Source organism: Balaenoptera acutorostrata, chromosome 11, assembly GCF_949987535.1.
Source record: "Balaenoptera acutorostrata chromosome 11, mBalAcu1.1, whole genome shotgun sequence".
NCBI lineage: Eukaryota > Metazoa > Chordata > Mammalia > Artiodactyla > Balaenopteridae > Balaenoptera > Balaenoptera acutorostrata.
The window spans coordinates 6,280,109-6,299,358 of NC_080074.1; the positions used below are offsets into that span (position 1 = coordinate 6,280,109).

At 54.8% G+C, this 19,250-nt stretch overlaps 1 protein-coding gene across 2 annotated transcripts in view; it reads left to right on the forward strand.

Annotated features, from left to right (window-relative positions):
* Positions 1–19,250, forward strand: part of SCUBE1 (signal peptide, CUB domain and EGF like domain containing 1) — a 133,761-nt gene that overhangs the window by 96,542 nt on the left and 17,969 nt on the right. For both annotated transcript variants that reach the window (XM_057556138.1, XM_057556139.1), the window contains 3 exons: positions 4,708–4,830; positions 7,287–7,403; positions 8,908–9,030. In XM_057556138.1, the coding sequence (XP_057412121.1) occupies positions 4,708–4,830; positions 7,287–7,403; positions 8,908–9,030 (363 nt within the window). The remainder of the gene's footprint in view (positions 1–4,707; positions 4,831–7,286; positions 7,404–8,907; positions 9,031–19,250) is intronic.

The window sequence follows — 19,250 nt, forward strand, 5'->3', positions numbered from 1 at the left end:
GAGCTGTCCACACAGCCCCCGGCCCGCCAGCCTGAGCCTCCGACCATGTTTCCTGTGTTGAAACAACTGGGCCCTTTAACCAGAGCTGCTCGTTTGCCTTTAGCCAAACCTCACTCCCACTGCCCTGGAGTCAGGAAGTTCTCTCGGTCACTCATGCACCAGATGGGTTTTCTGGGCTCCTCCTGTGTGCAAGTGCAGGGGAGACCAGTGAATGAAACAGAAATTCCTTGTGCCCAGGGATCTTCTCTTGAGTAAAGAAGACAGACTTTAATTTTTAAAGTCTGGGCAGGGGGTAGGGAGAGCGGGGAGGATGGAGGAAGGGGCTCTAATCCAGGCAACATGACTGCTGTGCAGAGGCCTGGGGTTCCAGGACCCAGAGCAGCCAGTGTGCCCAGATCTGGGGAGGGTTTGGGGGAGGTCCAGGAGAAGGGGTTGGCCCTTCATCCTGCGAGCCTCGACCAGGCCCCAGACACTCTTGGGCAGGGGGGCACAGGCCAGGCTGTCGTTTGGAGACAGTCCCTGCCACTGTTGGGACGGGTTTCTAGGCAAGGTCTGGAAGAGCAGGCTCGAGGTGACAATGGTTTGGGCCAGGGGTGGCAGCGGAGGTGGAGAACAGCAGTCTGGATATTGTTATACATATTAGAATTTAGGGATTGTGGGACTGGTCCAGAACTACATAGTATGAACATCAAAGCGTCTTCAAATCAGGGAACCCTGGAAACCAAATGTTGACCTCGAGACCCCAGGGTTTGGTGTCTTAGAGCCTTGGGCTTGCAGTCTGAGTTTCCCGGGGCCTGGCTGGAGAGGCGCAGGGCAGGGTGCGGGGGCTCGGGGCGGGGGGCGAACCAGCTGGGGATCCCCGACAAACCGAGGCCCTGGCCCTGGGGTTCTGGCTCCTCAGTCAGCGTGTACGCCCTGGTCTTGGTGGGGCCCAGAGGAGGATATCAAAGGCTCAGTGTTTTCTGGAAGCCAAAAGGTCATTGCTAAGCAAGACCAATGGCTGGAGGTCTCGGAAGATCCAGAGCTGAAAACCCAGGACGGCCGGGGATCACGTGGGCAGGTGGAGGGCTGCCCTAAAACATCAGGGCCATGGGGGGCTCTGCAGGATTTGCCCCAAGCCCTTGCTTTGTCTCAAGAGTGTGGACAGTCCAGTCTCAAGGCTCCCTGTTTGGCGCTGTCCTGCTTGATATTGGGAAGTGGGCACCTTGCTAATTGGCCCTTCTGAGAGGAGGGAGGTCTGGGGCCTTAACTCCCAGAGCCGGAGCCTGGATTTCCTCAGGGACACCAGCCCCTCCTCCCAGCACCTGCCAGAACAGTCTGGGAGAACCGCCCCCATCCCCGCCTGTTTGCCCTCTTCCCTCACCTGGCCTCTGCCCAGCCAGCCCAGCCCAGCAGCTTGCCCTCCCCACTAGGCTGCTCCAAGGTGATGCCAGCTCACTCCCACAGGCCCTCCCTCTGCTCCCACCCAAAACCCTCATCCACGTGGCCCCTGGGTTGCCAGGCTGTGCCCCCTCAGTGGGATGGGCAGAGGGGGACAGGAACATCAACCTACTGCGTGTTCCTATAGCTCACCCCTCACTGTTCCCCCCAACACGCACTGATGTTCAAACATTGGGTGACGCATCGAATGTTCCACTAACCTTCTCTCAGCCCCCCAACTCACTTATTCACTCATTCGTTCATCCATTCGTTCAGTGCCCCATCCTTCTGTGCAGGCCTCATGCTGGGCCCTGGGGCTCCAGGTGGGAGCCAGATGCCCCGTCTGTCATCCCCCTGAGGGCAGGTCCCATGACAGGGGAGCAGCTAACTCTGGAGAGAACGTCAGGGAAGGCTTTCCGGGGGGGTGCTTGTTCCCCGGGCAGGGTGGGGTGAGGGCTGCCGAGGCAGGATCCAAGCGTGCAGAGAAAAGGAGGGCAGGGCCGCCGGGCCGGGCCAGGCTGCGGACGGGAGACTGTGAGCCTCTGTAACCAGGTAGGGGGCTGCTGGCCGCTGGCGGGGCCCGGTGGGAGCACAGTAGAGAAGGAGGGGGGTCTTGGAGGGGTGGGAGGTGGAGAGGGGGCAGAGGCTCATCAGAATGAAGGTCGAGGGGCCGTGCGAGCCCACTGCCCCCTCACTATAGCTGAGGCTAGAGCCTGGGATGGGGCCTCCCCCACTCTGACCCCCAGGCAGCCCGCTACACCAGCCTGGGCCTGAAGTAAACAGTGCCTCGTGCTTCTGTCTAGTTGCTATGACAGCCCCTTAGCCGACAGGCCCAGATGGGGTAAGGGATGGGATTAGGGGGTTCCAGAAGGCCTGAGGCATTCCCAAGGAGGCAAGCCCCATCTGCACATTCAGTCATAGTGAATGATGCTGGAGAGGTACCTGCTAGCAGCCCAGTTTGCAGATGGGGAGCCTGAGGCTCAGAGAGGTGCCTTGCCCTGCCCGGGGTCACAGAGCTGAGAGGGCCCTCCGTTCTCCTGTCAGAGGCTTTTAGCCAGAATCTCCCTCATCTTCCTGTAACCCCCAGGGGAGGGGGTGACGGAGAGCCCCAGCCTCTGTCCTGGACAGGCCCTCACTGCACTTGAGGTCTGCTTCCTCTGCAGGCCGCAGGGCCAGCGTGCTGCACTGGCGGGGCCGTCTTTGGAGACACCTGGGGCCGGGCTCACGTCGGCCTCCTGCGTGGAGCTGTGACCTCCCCTGGAAAGTGGGAGATCTGGCCTCGGGTTGTTTTGACCATCACACGAGACCTTGCCAGCAAGTGCTTGGCCTGGTCGCCGGCACGAGGTGATGCCCAGCAGGTGCTGTGACCCCCAGAGGGTCCTACTGCTTCCGCTGGGGCGTGGGCTCCTCCTTAGGCCGCCTTGTTCCTGAAACACAGGCTTCGGAGCGCGTGCAGAGTTCCCAGTGCTGAGCGGTCTCTTGTTTTTAGCCGTCATTTTGGTGCACACGTAGAGCACCTCCTGTGTGCAGAGAGGTGAAGGCCCAGCCCGTGAGCAGCGGAGCCAGGGTCACACACACCCTAGCGGCCTCCCTTAGTGGGGCCCCCTCGGGTTCCCCGCCCTTCCCATCTTCCTGGCGCCCAAATCGCCAGCATACACAAACAGAATGGGTCCTTGGGGCAGAGGTACCTCGGGGAGGCTGGCCAAGGGCAAGGAGGTGGCGGGCACACCCCCTGGGTGTCCTGTGTTCCCCAGAGCCCAGCCCCACCCGAGCCTCCACAGGAAAGCAGCTCTGGGTCTGTCCCTGCCCGACTTGCTGTGCCCGTTCCCCTCGCAAACGCTCTGAGAGTTGCCCACCCAGGGGGTCTCAGCCTTGCTCTCCTTAACGCCCCCGCTGCTCTCCTGATGTTCGGGGGTTTGTTCTGGGGTGAGGAGCATTCTGTGGGGGTGCTGCCATAGGACTTTTCAGCAGGTGTCAAGTCCAGCCTGTTCGGTCTGAGGAAGAGAGCTGGGAGCAGCGTGGTGAGAGGCTGGGCCTGAGACCGGAGTCTCTGCAATAGGACCAAGTCTCCTCTGCGGGGCTCGGGGAAATGGGGACAGATTGACCTTGACAACTGGTGGTGCCAGTTACACGGGACAGGGGGGTCCGGGCCTCACACTCAGGCCAGGCTCATTGGGTGCTGGGGTCTGAGTCAGCAGCTCTGTTACGATGTGGCCAGTGACCAGCACGGAAAGCCCTCTCTCTGCCGGGGGGGCGGGGGGATGCCTCTTTCACCGCTTCCTTTCGTGCCCTCCTCTGATCAGGGTGGGGACACCTTCCTGGACGTCATCTCCTACTTCTGTTTCCAATTGCTGGGCTAGGGCTGGGGGGCTGGGGGGTGACCAGCATGGGGGGCCCGGGGGCCGGAGCCCAAGAGGAACTTCGGAGTGAGAAGAGGTACCTCAGGGACAGGGTCTCTGACAACTCAGTCCGCCAGGTGGACCGGGAGCCTGGGGGGCAAGCCCAGGGGAGCAGGGCAAGGAGGGTGGGAGGGAGCTCGCGAGGGAAGAAGCTCCCATCACTACAGGTGTGCAAACCGAGGCCAACCGGCAGGGATGCTTGCGGGGGTCGTGCTGGGGGGCCTTCAGGGTGCAGCCACAACTCGTGACACGCTGAGTGAAGAAACAGCTCAAACTCACCGGCAGGCATGGGGAAGGGCGAGCGGGAGGAACCAGGCTGGGAAGGGAGGCGGCCCAGGAACGCCCACTTCCCGCCACCAGCCGCAGCACCTGGAGCCAGTTACCTTCCCAGCCTCGGTCTCCCCGTCGGTAAAGCAGGAGCAATAAACCTACTTTTTAAAGAGTTGTTTGGGCACTGACTGAGCCCCGGCACCTTAGGGATGTTAATTCATTTCATCCTCATGATGTCCGTCCGAGTAGGGGCGCCTCTGATCCTTATTGTAACAGACAGGGAGCCGAGGCCCCAGGGGTCCAGTAGCTCGCCCGGCCCAGAGTCACAGCCCCCTGCTCCCGGCCTCCCTGCCTCCCTGGCACCTCCCTGGGGACGAAAGGGCATGGGAGCGTCACGGTCCCTGTTATCTGGCCCGGCACCGCAGACACCAGTTCCCCTCCCTTCGGTGCACAAACGCCAGGCTCGCCAAGTCCTGGGGGGGAGCGGTGTCTCCCGTCCTCCCACCCCCACGGCTGTAAGCCAGACCCGCTTCCTGGGCTCAGCCGGGGGACCTGAGGCGGCCCGGGCAGCGCGGCCCAGCCCACTCTCTTCGCCTCCTCCTGCCGCTCGGCTCCGCAGACATCAACGAGTGCCTGGTCAACAACGGAGGCTGCGACCACTTCTGCCGCAACACCGTGGGCAGCTTCGAGTGCGGCTGCCGGAAGGGGTACAAGCTGCTGACCGACGAGCGGACGTGCCAAGGTGAGCCGCCCACGTCCTCGTGGGGTCCCGCCCCTCTCGGGCCACAAGGCTCCCGGGAGGGTGGGCGAGCCTGGGGTGGGCTTGTCCACCGGCTGGGCCGTGCCTGAGGGGCCGGGGGTAGTTTCTGTGTCCCTAGCCTGTGCGCTTGCCCTCCTGTCTTCCCGTCCTTTATGATTCTAGGGGCCCTGAGAAGCCATCCAGCCCCCCTCTCCCTGATATAGATGGGAACTGAGGCCCAGGGAGGGGTCGGCCGTGTCCAGGTGGCCCAGCGAGTAGATAGCAGAGCCCACTGCGCCCTCCAGAGGGGGCCTCCCTGGCCACCGTCAGTGGCTTCAGAGGCCAGGTGGATGCTGCCACCTGGTGGAAGCCGTAGCACATGGCAGGCGTGCCCCAGCAGCCCTTCCTCAGGGTCCCTGGGCGCCTGCCAGGAGCTGGGGTAATGGGAAGAGAGACCTGGGCAGAAGCCGAGCATCACAGCCCGGGACAAGTCCCACAGACGTCCCGGATGCAGTGAGAGCCCAGAGGATGGGCAGTGGAGAGACGGGTCAGGGAAGGCTCTGGGGGAGGGGACACTGGTGAAGCGCTTGAAGGATGAATAGGCATCTTCCAGGAGGAGCCAGGGAGGTAAACCCAACCAGGAAGTGGCGCTGTTGGGCTGAGGGGTTTGAGGAACCACAAGGAGCCCTGTGGAGCTAGATGAGGCCATTGAGAAGGAGCCTGCCTCGGGGAAACATGCAGAGGGAGGGGCCGGGGGGTGGGGGGCTGGCCGTCCCGTCATTTCGTCTCCACGAGGTCCCAGGAGCCACAGGCTGCACCGGGCCGCATCTGGCTCACGGTTGCAGCATCTGCCTCGTAGCGCTGCTCACAGGCTGGCCTGGGGCAGCACGAGGCCCTGAGGGCCCCGAGGAAGGCGAGAGCAGAGGCTGGTAAGGGAGGGTCCAGGGCCAGCCTGTCCTGGGGCTCAGCGTGTGACCTGAGCCCGTCGCTTCCCCTCCCTGGGCTCGGCCTCTGCCTCCCTGCTCGGGCGACCTGGCCCTGTCTTCCTCTCAGGGCACAGGGGCCCACTGGGAGCACGGCATCTGTCCAGGCTCCGATCAAGGCTCCTCTGCACTTTGACTTTGTTTCTCCGTCTGCCTTGCCGCGTTCTGTGGAGGGCTGAGGGAGGGCCCTTGACTTTGCATCCCCAGCTGCCCTGTGAGAGGGGCGGGCAGCAGCGGCCACGGAGGAGGCAATGGCAGGACTGCTCCGGGCTCTGGCTGAGTCTCCTCTGCCCTCTTCCTGACTCAGCTCTGCAAGGCCCTGGGGCTCTGGCCCGCCCCCGCTCCAGCACAGCCCCTGGGTCCCCAGCTCCAGCAGGCACTCAGGGCCCTTGGGATGGGGACCCCAGACACCTCCCCAGGCCCCCTGAGCTCCACACAATCCCTGAGGATCCAGTGCTGCCACCTCCTAGCCTTTGCCCGGAGTGCCCTTCCCCCACTCTCATTCCTTCATTCCAGGCTAGCCCCATCCTTCAGGGTCTAGCCCAAGTGCCACAACACCAGGAGGTCGTCCCAGATCCACCCCCTGGAGGAATCACATCTTCCTTTGAGCATCCACAGTGATTCCTTCCTCGTGCTAGTGTTATTACAAACACGTATGTTATGAGTGCATCTGTAGTCATGTGAGCAAATGTATCCAAAGAATAAATTCCAACTACAGTGCCCATGGAGAGGCAGGTCAATGTCTGCCTTGCCCTCAGGACCCCCATCAACTGTCCCATGGGGGCCATCTTGCTCAGAACTTAGGGCCAGGACAGATTTGTCTCCTGCAAACATGTGGTTCATTTCCTCCTTTCCAGTACCAAGCACTCTGTGGCCCTCCCTCGTTCCCTTTTTACCCTGGCTGCCAGGGTGGTCAGAATCAAAGTTCACATCCTATCAAGGCTACTTTGTTATTCCTCATGGGTAACATCTTCCCTACCCCCATCCCCCTTTCTGTCTGTGCTGTTTTCCCCATTTTCTCCAGAGACATCTTGGGGTGATGGGGGAACACACTTTGGTCGGCATTCAAGTGGTCTGTTTTCATGTCCCAGTTCAGCCCCTTCCTCAGGCAAGCCCGTCAGTTTCCTGCAGGTGTGGATTAAATACCTACCCTAATCACAGTGGAATGGGAGATATCAAAATGGCAGAGATTTCGTAATAATCCCTTCTACTCAAAATATTTCTACCCTGCCCACCTCCAGAAAAGATGTGAGGCAGCTTCTCACCCAGACACATGAGGCTAATGGAGACAAAATGGAAAATTGGGCAGCGACACGAAGTCTGACGTTTGCTGTGTGTCGGCCGTGCGCGCGCTGAGCCTGGGGCCCCAGGACTGTCGGGCACAGGTGTCTGTTGAGCGGCTGAGTGAGGGGCAGGCCGTGCCGTCCACCACGCCCTGAGCCTCCTCCCACACTCTGTCTCCCTGTGGCCACACAGACGTCGACGAGTGCTCCTTCGAGCGGACCTGTGACCACATCTGCATCAACTCTCCGGGCAGCTTCCAGTGCCTGTGCCGCCGCGGCTACACACTCTATGGGACAACCCACTGCGGAGGTCTGCAGCTCGCCCGCCAGGGCCACCTCCCCCCAGAGGCACGCGCCCGGCCGCACGGCCACCTGCACTGCACCCCACACCCCGACCTTGACCTTGACTCTGACGGGCCTGGGAGGGACTGGTGGGCAGAGGGGCTCAGCCAAGGGTAAGGCAGGAGGGTGGGGGGATGGGCAGCAAGCATCCACTGGGTGCCAGGCCTCAGCCAGGCTGTGGACACGGGCCTGGAAACAGCAGTTTCTGGGGAACCCCAGTCCGGAAGGGAGGATGGCTGCACAGAGGATCCCACAAACAGTTCATTCCAGTGGAGGGGGTAACAACAGAGAAGGGCAGAGGGTGGGGACAATGGGGGGCTCCTAAAGGAGGAGTGTTTGGGTCACGATGGGGGAAGCGTGCCAGAGGGGTCAGCGTGTGCAAAAGCACTGAGGCAGAGGGAGCACAGAGGGACCGAGAGGCAGCCAGTGGGGCTAGAGTCCCATGAGGGAAGGGGCACAGGGTGGGAGATGCAGACAGAGGGGACACAGGGCTTCGTGAGCCCCTGGGGACTTGTGGCTTTATTCCCAGTGCGATGAGAAGCCATTGGAGGGTTTATGCGGGGATGTGACGGGCTCAAGTTCATGTAACGAGATCCCTCCGGCTGCCACGTGTTTAGGAGAGTGGAACCCAGGGCACCAGTGGGGACACGGCTCCGGGCATGGGAGTGAGAGCTACTGGAGCCTGGGCAGGGTGGGGAGGGATGTGGAGAGAGGGAAGGTTCTAGATGCATTTAGGTGCCACGGATGGTGGGACATGGGGATGTACAGGCTTGGGGGGTGAAGCTGGCGGGGGTGTCAAGAATGGCCCTGAGGTCCCTGGTGTCTCTCCCTTTCCTTTGACCTGGTGGTGGCCACACTTCCTCTGCTGGGCAGCTGTGGAGTTTAGGTGGGCTCAGGCACAGCCGGTGCTAGGGGCGTGGCTCGTGGGGGTGAGCTGCAGATGCTTCTGGAGGGACTCCCAAAAACCTGGGCGCCAGCTTCTGCACACAGGTCTTTGGCCCAAAAGAAGGCGGGGCCTCAGGGGAGACTTCTGCGCCCAGGTGCCTGTTGTGCAGGAGGGAAACTGGCTGGGAAGGGCACGTCCAAAGTCCCGCAGTGAGATACAGCCTCAGGACCCCGGGGCTGGTGCTGGTCATTCCGGCCCCACAAGACCTGACTGCAGCTTTATTTTGTGCCATTTCTCTGCCCTCCCCCAAGTCGGGGCTCAGCTGCCCAGGTTCAGCAAACCACTGAGGTTCCTGGGGGAGGGATGTGTGTTGGTGTCTGCAGGAGCCCTGTGTGTGTGCAAGCTCGTGTGTGTGTCGTGTGCGACCACATGTCTGCGTCCAGTGACAGTATCAGGCTGGGGTCAGGGTCAGGGGATTCTCGGCCCTCCTGTCCTGGGTGGGTCCTGCCCTGCCAGCCCCAAGGGTGTGGCCTCGGCTGGACCGTCCAGCCCCCCCTCCTGCCCTTACGCCTACCTGTGCTTCCAGATGTGGACGAGTGCAGCATGAACAACGGGAGCTGCGACCAGGGCTGTGTCAACACCAAGGGCAGCTACGAATGCGTCTGCCCCCCAGGGAGGCGCCTCCACTGGAACCGGAAGGACTGCGTGGGTGAGTGCCCTGGGGCGAGCCATCGCGAGGGCCCCTGAGGAGGGCCTGGGTGCCAGCCCCTCCCCTGGTGCCTGGGTGGCTGGGGCTCCTGGGCCCGTGCTCTCTGCTGCTGCGGTACGGCTGATGGGAGTGAGGGCTGACAGAAGAAGAGGGGATGCAGCGGGGAGAGCACACTTGGTGTCAGCCAGAGGCACAGAAGCGGACTTGGGGGGGCCACGGGGAGCACGGAGGTGGAGACCTGGGGGTCAGCGTGTGCAGCTGGAGCTGTGGGCTCAGGAGGAACTGACACTTAGAGGGAGCAGAGCGCGGAGGCCTCAGTAGCCCCAGCTCCCCTTGTCCTGCCAAGGAAGCTGGTGGGAGGGGAGGGGTGGTTACACGGCGTGCAGCAGCAGCAGAGCCAGGACTGGGGAGCGCCTGGGTCTTTGTACACCCGCCACTGGCCCGGCACGGGGGGGGGGACCTCCTGGAGAGCTCAGGGCTCACGCGCCCTCTGCTGCTGAGCTCTGGGGCCTTGGGGCACCTCTCGGCTGAGTGCTGGACGGTCCACGTTCACTGGTTCCATAAACACATACTACCTGCTGTGTGCCGGGCCTCTACTGGGTCCCAGGAACGGCTCTCAGGTCCTTGCCCCGCCGTGCTCCAGCATCCCCAGGGCCTTGAGAATAAGCCTTCTAGATCTAAGAGTTCATCCCTCTCGGCTCAGAGCCCTCCAGGGAGTCCTCGTCACGCAGAAGCGAAGCCTGGGTTCCTGGAATGGCCCAAAGGCTGCTACAGCCCGGCCTGCTTGCCCTCCACCCTCACCCCCACCCACCCCGTGCCAGCCTCCCTGACCTCACAGGTGCGGCCCCCCGACCTCAACATAGCCACGCTCAGGCTCTCCTCTTAGCCTAGAGGACTCGTCACTCCCTGCAGGGGCCTGCTTGGGGTGGGGGGCTTCCTGACCACACACCTGGCGCAGCAGCCGGCCCCCCTCGGCGCACCCCCGCCTCTCGGCTCTCCCGTGCTCGTCTCCTCCCATCGCAGCCACTGGCTGCCGCGGGGTGTTGTCGGTCTGTCCTCGTTGAACACACTCTGCACACCCGAGCAGGTATTCTTTGCCTGTCTTGTTCACTGCTGTATCCCCAGCACCTAGAACAGGCCCGGCAGCCATAGACACTCAGTGAAGGATTTGTTGAATGAATGGATGAAAGTATCAGAGGATGGATACCATCACTTAGTAACCCGAGGTCAGACAGCTGAATTTATTGCTTACTTAAGTAAGAATTGCTGTGCTGCTCAGGCAGTCTTGTTGAGCAAAGCAAACCGCTGGTTTTGCCTAGAGTTTGGGGGAAGAGCTCGTGTGGAGTTGTGCTGGTTGAAGGCAGGTGATGTCGGTCTCAGCAGCATGCCTTTGCAGGGCGCTGAGGGAGACTGGGCTCGCACCAGCCTCAGAAGCCTGATTGCTGAGTGAACCGGCCCAGAGCTGGCTGACCTTCCAAGCCCACGCCCTCCTCGATTGATTGGCTTTCCGAGGTGTGTCCACTGATTATTAGGGTCATGTGAGGTCTGGTATTTACTGATGACCAGAGCTATCAGGTACAGGCTTTCTCTAGGGATATAAGGACATGTTTGTTTGTTTTTTAATTCTCAGTCCCCTTTTTGGTCGTCCCTCCTCAGAGCTGCAGGAGAGGCCACCAGGGCTTGTCCAGTTCTTCACCACTGCCACCAAGCCAGCCTCTATGAAGGGTCATCGGTGGAGGTCTGATCATCAGGTCATAGTCAGTCGGGGAGGTCTTATCCCATTTTTGTCTCTGAGCCATTTGCTGGGGCTATGACTACGTGAAAGCAGTTGATGTTCTAGACGGTAGATGTGGAATGATGAGACAGACAAGTGTGACTGCAGGTATTACTAGAAGGAAGGCCTTCTAGAACCATGATTTAAGGGTTCCCAGGGCTGACCAGGAAAATCGGTCCCACCTGCTCCCTAAGTCCACAGTATGCAGGTTGCTGTCTCATGTAGCCGTGAAGTAGACTGTTCCACCTCACCTGTACCGTGACTCCAGGTTCAGAATGAAGTGCCGGCAGGGGCACAAACTCCCCTGGTTGCCCAGAAGATCCAAGGTCTTACTATTATCTGTAACTACTTGCACTAGGGAGTCAGACTGCTTTGTCCTGCCCCCCACGCCATGCCCTAGGTTGTATTATTCGCTGTATCACCCTAAGTGAGGGACACATTTTTGATGACCACTAAAGCCGTCCAGACCCTCTGGTTGGGGCCAAGAGCCTTCACCGTTTGCTTCACCAGGTATTATTATGTCCCTCAGAAGATGTTCTACCGTTAGATGCTTTGCAAGGAGGCATCGTTCACTGAGGGTACTGGGGAGTCATTCACTTTTTACAGTCTCAGAGACCCACAGGGCAGTTAGCTGAGGTCCTGGGGTGGCACCCATGAATCAGATGTCCATGTGAGACACGCGGTCAGCCTCAGTGGAGCTGTAGGTGTACTGTCTGTGGGTGGTGTTGTGATGAACAGTCCGATACAATGCAAGACAACTGAACTGGTCTCCCCTGATGGGAGGGCATTTTCATTTTTTATGTATTGCCTACAAAGAGGATCATAATTACGTTCATGTAACATACTTTATAACATTTTAAAATGTTGGCTTCCCTAGCAATAGCTTGGGAGAACCGATTTAAAGAATCAGGATGGTAGGGACTTCCCTGGTGGTGCAGTGGTTAAGAATCCACCTGCCAATGCAGGGGACATGGGTTCGAGCCCTGGTCCGGGAAGTTCCCACATGCCGCGGAGCAACTAAACCTGTGCGCCACAACTACTGAACCTGTGCTCTAGAGCCCGTGAGCCACAACTACTGAGCCCGCGAGCCACAACTACTGAAGCCCACGCGCCTAGAGCCCGTGCTCCGCAACAAGAGAAGCCACCGCAATGAGAAGCCCGCGCACTGCAACAAAGAGTAGCCCCCGCTCGCCGCAACTAGAGAAAGCCCGCACACAGCAACAAAGACCCAATGCAGCCAAAAAATAAATAAATAGATTTATTTGAAAAAAAAGAAAAAAAAAGAATCAGGATGGTGGTTATCACTAGTAAGGCCTAGATCTAGGTGAGTTATTTGTAAGGGAAAAATGATAGGGTAAATCAGAAGTGTACAACCTTAAATGCATAAGGTGGGAAAACGTGACCTGAAGAATGAAGAACAAAGGTATGCAAAAGAGCGTGTGGAAATCAGTGGTTACAGACATCTAGGAGAATTTATTCCAGTGGTATTAGGCACAAGCTCTCTATTCTGTGTAGCTGTCGGCCGGTTCTAAGAATCTTGGGTAACAGTCAATTTCTGTGAACTGTCTGCTTGTGGGGGTTCTCTGAAAAACCTCAGTTTAAGACCTCTAGGGCTTCCCTGGTGGCTCAGTGATTAAGAATCCGCCTGCCAATGCAGGGGACACGGGTTTGAGCCCTGGTCCGGGAAGATCCCACATGCCATGGAGCAACTAAGCCCGTGCGCCACAACTACTGAGCCTGAGCCCTAGAGCCCGTGAGCCACAACTACTGAGCCCACATGCCACAACTACTGAGCTCACATGCAATAACTACTGAAGCCCACGCGCCTAGAGCCCATGCTCCGCAACAAGAGAAGCCACCGCAATGAGAAGCCCGCACACCTAAACGAAGAGTAGCCCCCCCTCGCCGCAACTAGAGAAAGCCCGCGCATAGCAATGAAGACCCAACACAGCCTAAAATAAATAAAATAAATAAATTTATTTAAAAAAAAGATCTCTAAATGGTGACTTTACAGTATGTTCTGAAAAATTCATTTTTATTTCTTAAGAAAAATTAGGGGTAATAAAGGCTGTGATATATCTGAGTAATTCATGAATAACTCTCCCAGTAAAATGTGTCTGTATGTTACTAAGTAAATAAGTTGGAATATCCCAAATAAGGAACACAAAATCTAATAATATTTTATCTCCTATGAGTGCTGTTATTTTTTTCAACAAGAGACTGCTTCCGTTCATCCAGAAAGTAAACGTACTATTACTAGAGCGTAATTATAACCCATGAACTACATCTGGATGTGCTCAAAGTGTCCCTTAGGGCTTGATTCCAGTCCGTGTCCCATCTTTACACTTTACCCAGGATCCTGAAGGTCACAGCCACACCACGAACTGGCCATTTCCTCTGCCACCCTGGAAAAGCTTCTCACCAACGTTGTCTAATGTCACCGCCAGTCTGTCCCTACAAGGATGGGTTGTCTTAGGAAAGATGTTAGCAGACGTCTGGGTGAGGTGGTCTGGTGGTCCCAGGAGGCCGCTCTGGCTTCACCAGGTATCATCCTCATGGCTCGTACAACTTGCTCCCCCTGCTCCTTTACAGAGTAGGAAGCCAAACATAGTGTGTGTGTCATGGAACCCTTGGGCCCCTCTGTCCTTGCCCCAGGACTTCGGCCAGAGCAGCCTATTTCACATGATGATCCGGAAACATTTCCACCAGCTTCCACCTCTTCTGCTGTGGACCTCTGTGCTCCCGTAATGGGCAGGAAACCTCTCTGTTTTCAAAGCATTCTAAGGTTGACTGCTTCCGCTCATGGGCATATTTACCTTTTATGTTTAGCAATTTAACACGCTAGAGAGAGCCTCGGGTGCGGCCCTAGAGCCAACTGGAGCCCCTCCGGGATTGATTCCGGCCTGGAGGATTCTTGCCTGTCCAGCCTGGTACTATCTCTCTTCTTTTTTTTTTTTTAAGTACTATTTTTTTTTAATGTATTTATTTTATTATTTTTGGCTGCGTTGGGTCTTCGTTGCTGCATGTGGTTTCTCTCTAGTTGCAGCGAGCAGGGGCTACTCTTTGTTGCGGTGTGGAGCATGGGCTGTAGGCACACCGGCTTCAGAAGTTGTGGCTCACAGGCTGTAGAGCGCAGGCTCAGTAGTTGTGGCGCACGGGCTTAGTTGCTCCGTGGCATGTGGGATCTTCCCGGACCAGGACTCGAACCCGTGTCCCCTGCATTGACAGGCAGATTCTAAACCCCTGTGCCACCAGGGAAGTCTCCTATCTCTCTTCTTTTTGTTTTTTTTTTTAATTTTTATTTATTTATTTATTTTTTTTTTAAATTTTATGGCTGTGTTGGGTCTTTGTTTCTGTGTGAGGGCTTTCTCCAGTTGCGGCAAGTGGGGGCCACTCTTCATCGCGGTGCGCGGGCCTCTCATTATCGCGGCCTCTCTTGTTGCGGAGCACAGGCTCCAGACGCGCAGGCTCAGTAATTGTGGCTCACGGACCCAGCTGCTCCGCGGCATGTGGGATCTTCCCAGACCAGGGCTCGAACCCGTGTCCCCTGCATTGGCAGGCAGATTCTCAACCACTGCGCCACCAGGGAAGCCCCTCTTCTTTTTGTTTTTTGCTCTTATTAACAGCTTTTTTGAGATATAATTCACATGCCACAAAATTCACCCATTTAGTGTACAATTCAGTGTGTTTTAGTGTAATCACAGAATTGTGCAACCACAATCCACTTTAGAGCATTTTCATTACTCCCCAAAGAAACCCCATGTAGTCACTCCCCATTTTCCCTCAAGCCCCCCAGTCCTAGGCAACCATAATCGACTTTTGTCTTTTATGAATTCGCCTATTCCGGACATTTCATGGAAGTGGAATGCAATGTGTGGCCTTCTGTGACTGACATTTCATTTAGCGTAATGTTTTCAGGGTTCACCCACGTTGTAGCATGTGTCAGTGCTTCATTCCTCTTTATTGCTGAGTTACATGCCACTCTATGGTTATACTGCATTTTGTTTATCCACTCATCAGTCGATGGACATTTGGGTTGTTTCTAGTTTTGGGCTATTATGAATAATGCTGTTATGAATATTCATGCGCAAATTTCTGTATGAACGTATGTTTACAGTTTTCTTGGGTATATGCCTAGGGGTGGAATCGCTGGGTCATATGGTAACACTGTGTTTAAATTTCGAGGAACTGCCAGACTGTTTTCCAAAGCAGCTGCACGATTTTACGTTCCCTCCAGCAGTGTGTGAGGGCTCCAGTTTCTCCACATCCTCACCAGCACTTGTTATTATCTGACTTTTTGATTATAGTCATCTTACTGGGTGTAAAATGGTATCTCATTGTGGTTTTTATTTGTAATTCCCTGATGGCTAATAATGTTGAGTATCTTTTCATGTGCTTATTGTACATTTGTATATCTTCTTTAGAGAAATGTCTGTTCAGATTCTTTGCCCATTTTTTGATTGGGTTCTTTGTCTTTATTATTCAGGTGTAAGAATTCTTTATATGTTTTAGATACAAGTCCCTTATTAGATACAAGATTTGCAAAGATTTTTTTCTCACTCTGTGAGTTGTCTTTTCACTTTCTTGATGGTGTCTTTTGAATCACGAAAGTTTTTAATTTTCGTAAAGTTCAATTTATCTCTTTTTTCCTTTGGTTGCCTGTGTTTTTTATGTCACTTCTAAGAAACTGTTCATTGCCTAATCTAAGTTCCCAAAGATAACACCTGTTTTCTTCTAAGAGCTTTATATTTTTAGCTCTTACATTTAGGTCTTTGATCCATTTTGAATTAATTTTATATGTGTGAGATAGGGGTCCAACTTCATTCTTCTGCATGTGGCTCTTCAAGTGTCACAGCATCATTTGTTGAAAAAAAAACCATTCTTTTTCCCCATAGAATTATCTTGACATCCTCTTGAAATCAGTTGGCCGTAAATGTATGGATTTGTCTCCGGGCTCTCAGTTCTGTCCTGTTGATCTATTTGTTTGTCCTCATACCTATACACCACTGTAGCTTTATAGTGTTTTTAAATCATAAAATGTGAGTCCTCCTACTTTGTTTTTCATATTTCAAGATTGATCTGGCTATTCTCGAACTTCCCTTGAATTTCCATATGGATTTTAGGATCTCTTCATTTTTTAAGATAAGTCCCATCAACAAAACAATATTAAGTTGGGATTTGGTGTGGAGCATCCAAAAGATCTGTTCTGGATGTGAACACTTCTGAAGTACAGACACACAGAGATGAGTCTCTCCTTCAGGAAGAGGTAGGAGAGGGAATTCCCTGGCGGTCCAATGGTTAGGACTCGGCACTTTCATGACTGTGGCCCAGGTTCAATCCCTGGTCCGGGAACTAAGATCCCAAAAGCCACATGGTGCGGCCAAAAAAAAAAAAAAAGAGGAAGGGGTAGGAGAGTTGCTCAATGGTAGTATGAGAAGGAGAAAGGAACCAGACACCATGATTAGTTCACTGACAAGCAGAAAAAGTACTGGGTGTTTTCAGGTCACAGGAGGGATCATACTGCACGTGGTACCCTCAGATTTAAACGTGGTTCTGGTACAAGATCTGAAGATGTTTCAACTACTTTATCCAAGGCTGTGATTGCTCTGAGGCAGGAAGGACAAGCCTTGGTCACGGTTGCTCCCCGTGTTGTTGAGTTTGTCCCCTGAGAGCCTGGCCTAACCTTTGCATGTTGATACCAAAAAAAAAAAAAAAAAAAAAAGATTTCTGGCAATCTGGGAAGACTCAATCTGGACTCTTCCTGGGCTCTCCTCCAATCGTTCTGCTGATGTCATGGAAACTTTGCCCCAAGGATTCTGTTTTTTGATCATACATAATAGAGGTATATTAAGGTTCCCATCGGCTGTAATCTGAATCATCTGTAGGAGAATTTTCTGAGACGTCTAACAATAACCCCGTAGGTGTATTTTAGCTGGCAGTTCCATTTGCAGAGGAGATCCCTCCCCACAATACGTGCAGGGCCTTTGACCTAGAGAAGGGAGGCTTGTCTTCTGATAATGATCCCAAAGGAGCAGTTACAGGCTGGAACTCGGAAAGAACTGAGAGTTGTTAGAAAGTCCTACTACCTGAGTGGTTTTGTTTTCTTTTTCTTTTCTTTTAACATCTTTATTGGAGTATAATTACTTTACAATGGTGTGTTAGTTTCTGCTTTATAACAAAGTGAATCAGCTATACATATACATATATCCCCATATCCCCTCCCTTCCACCCTCCCTATCCCACCGCTCTAGGTGGTCACAAAGCACCGAGCTGATCTACCTGTGCTATGCGGCTGCTTCCCACTAGGTATCTATTTTACATTTGGTAGTGTATATATGTCCATGCCACTCTCTCACTTTGTCCCAGCTTACCCTTTCCCCTCGCCGTGTCCTCAAGTCCATTCTCTAGTAGGTCTAGTAGGTCTAGTAGGTCTGTGTCTTTATTCCCGTCCTGCCCCTAGGTTGATCGTGACGATTTTTTTTCTTAGATTCCATATATATGTGTTAGCATACAGTATTTGTTTTTCTCTTTCTGACTTACTTCACTCTGTATGACAGACTCTAGGTCCAGCCACCTCACTACAAATAACTCAGTTTCGTTTCCTTTTATGGCTGAGTAATATTCCATTGTATATATGTGCCACATCTTCTTTATCCATTCATCTGTCGATGGACACTTAGGTTGCTTCCATGTCCTGGTTATTATAAATAGAGCTGCAGTGAACATTGTGGTACATGACTCTTTTTGAATTATGGTTTTTACTTGACTGGTTTTAATAAACCAAAGCAAATCAAGTTCATGTCCCCTCAAGCCTTTTACAAATCCCTGACCCTTTTCAAATTTGCTTCTTCTTATCTTCTTGCATATTCTCTCACAACCAGATATACTTACAATAAGGCAAATGTACTTTTTTTCCCCTTTTTTTCCTCACTGCCAGTCGATTTGCCTTCCCTCTTGCTTTTTAGGCGACTTTACACTTTTCTCTGAGGGCTTCGATGTCCTAAGGTGGTGGGATGGATGGTTTACACGGCAGAGTCAGATCTCACCTGCATGCGAGCTGAGTAAGCTAGCTTGCCCCTGTTCCGTGGGCACCAGCAGGACTCGTGGGACCCCCGGGTCAGAGTCCAAGGGCCTCAGAACTCACAGCACAGCAAGCAGCCCCCCAGGTCCCGTCCACCCAGGAGGATGTGCTGACAGGGAACTTGCATCCCGGCTGAAGGACGCCCAGCTTGGGAAACTCACCCCTCGCTTTTGTAGTGAACGGGAGCCAGGCTGCTCTTGTCTGGAGGGAGATGTTACCTCATCCCTAGAAGGTGCTCGCTGTCAACAAGAAATCGCTGAGAAATGGCTGCGGGAAGGAAGCATCAGTGCTCTGCACCCTCCACATCCCCACGAGGACGTGCGGGCACGCGCAGGGCCGGGCGCGCACAAGAAAGCTGTGTTGTCCGTCTGTAGTTGTTGGCAATCCCCTCTAGGAAGTCAGAGAAAGTACAGGGAACTGCTGGGGGCTAACGTCTCCCTTGGAAGGTTGTGGATGGTTGTCCTTCTGTTTCTTAACCAGTGAGAACACGGGTTCTTCAGCGGCCCTTTTGGTTTGTATTATCTGCAGGTGTTTTTGTTCATAGTTTCTTGATTCTTTGGGAACAAAGGACTTTGGGTCTTGAGTTTGTTTGGGGGCCAGATGTTTTATCTGGAGGGCCATGAGTTTGTTTTCATTTCTAGATTGTGTCCTTTTAAGACTCTTCCTTGAAAATGTTCAGCCACATGTTGAAGATCATCCAGACTGGCAGTTCCCCCACTGCAGTTTCTTATTCCAGCTAAGTCCCCTGTTTCAACCTGTTCCCTGGGGCGACTCCACCATTGATGATGGACTCAGAGCCTGATGCTTCCGGAGCCAGGTGTCATTGATCAATCAGACAATTCTATAAGATCAGTACTCATGTTTACCTTGACTGTAGAACTGTCAGTCTTTCCCTAGGAGTCTGGGGAATTTTTTAATCCTCAAAAGATAAATAAACACATGAGAAACTCTGAAGAGCTCAGTTTTGGACATCTTCAAACACCTAATGGATGTCTCTGGGGGCCGCCCCAGAGAGGGCTTCCCAGTGACCCTCCCGTGCTTAGTCACTGCCAAGAAGCCCATGACCGTTTTCAGCCGTTCCTTTCCCCAGATGGGCAGGGACACCTGCTCTGGAGGATCCAGCCCTGCCCTTGGATCGGGGCACAGGGAGTGAACCTTCTCACAGAGAGCCTGGACTGGTGTTGGAGAGAGAAGGGAGCAAACCGCTCCCTGGGCCCAGCGTCCCCCTACGTCCAAACGGATGCGGACCCTGCCATCCCCCAGCCCCCTCCCACCAAGACGGTCTGGCCAGGGGATGGACGTGTGGTGGGAGTTCCTGTTGGTCCATGCTCAGGGGCCCTGCCGGCTCCAGAAAGCCACCCCTGG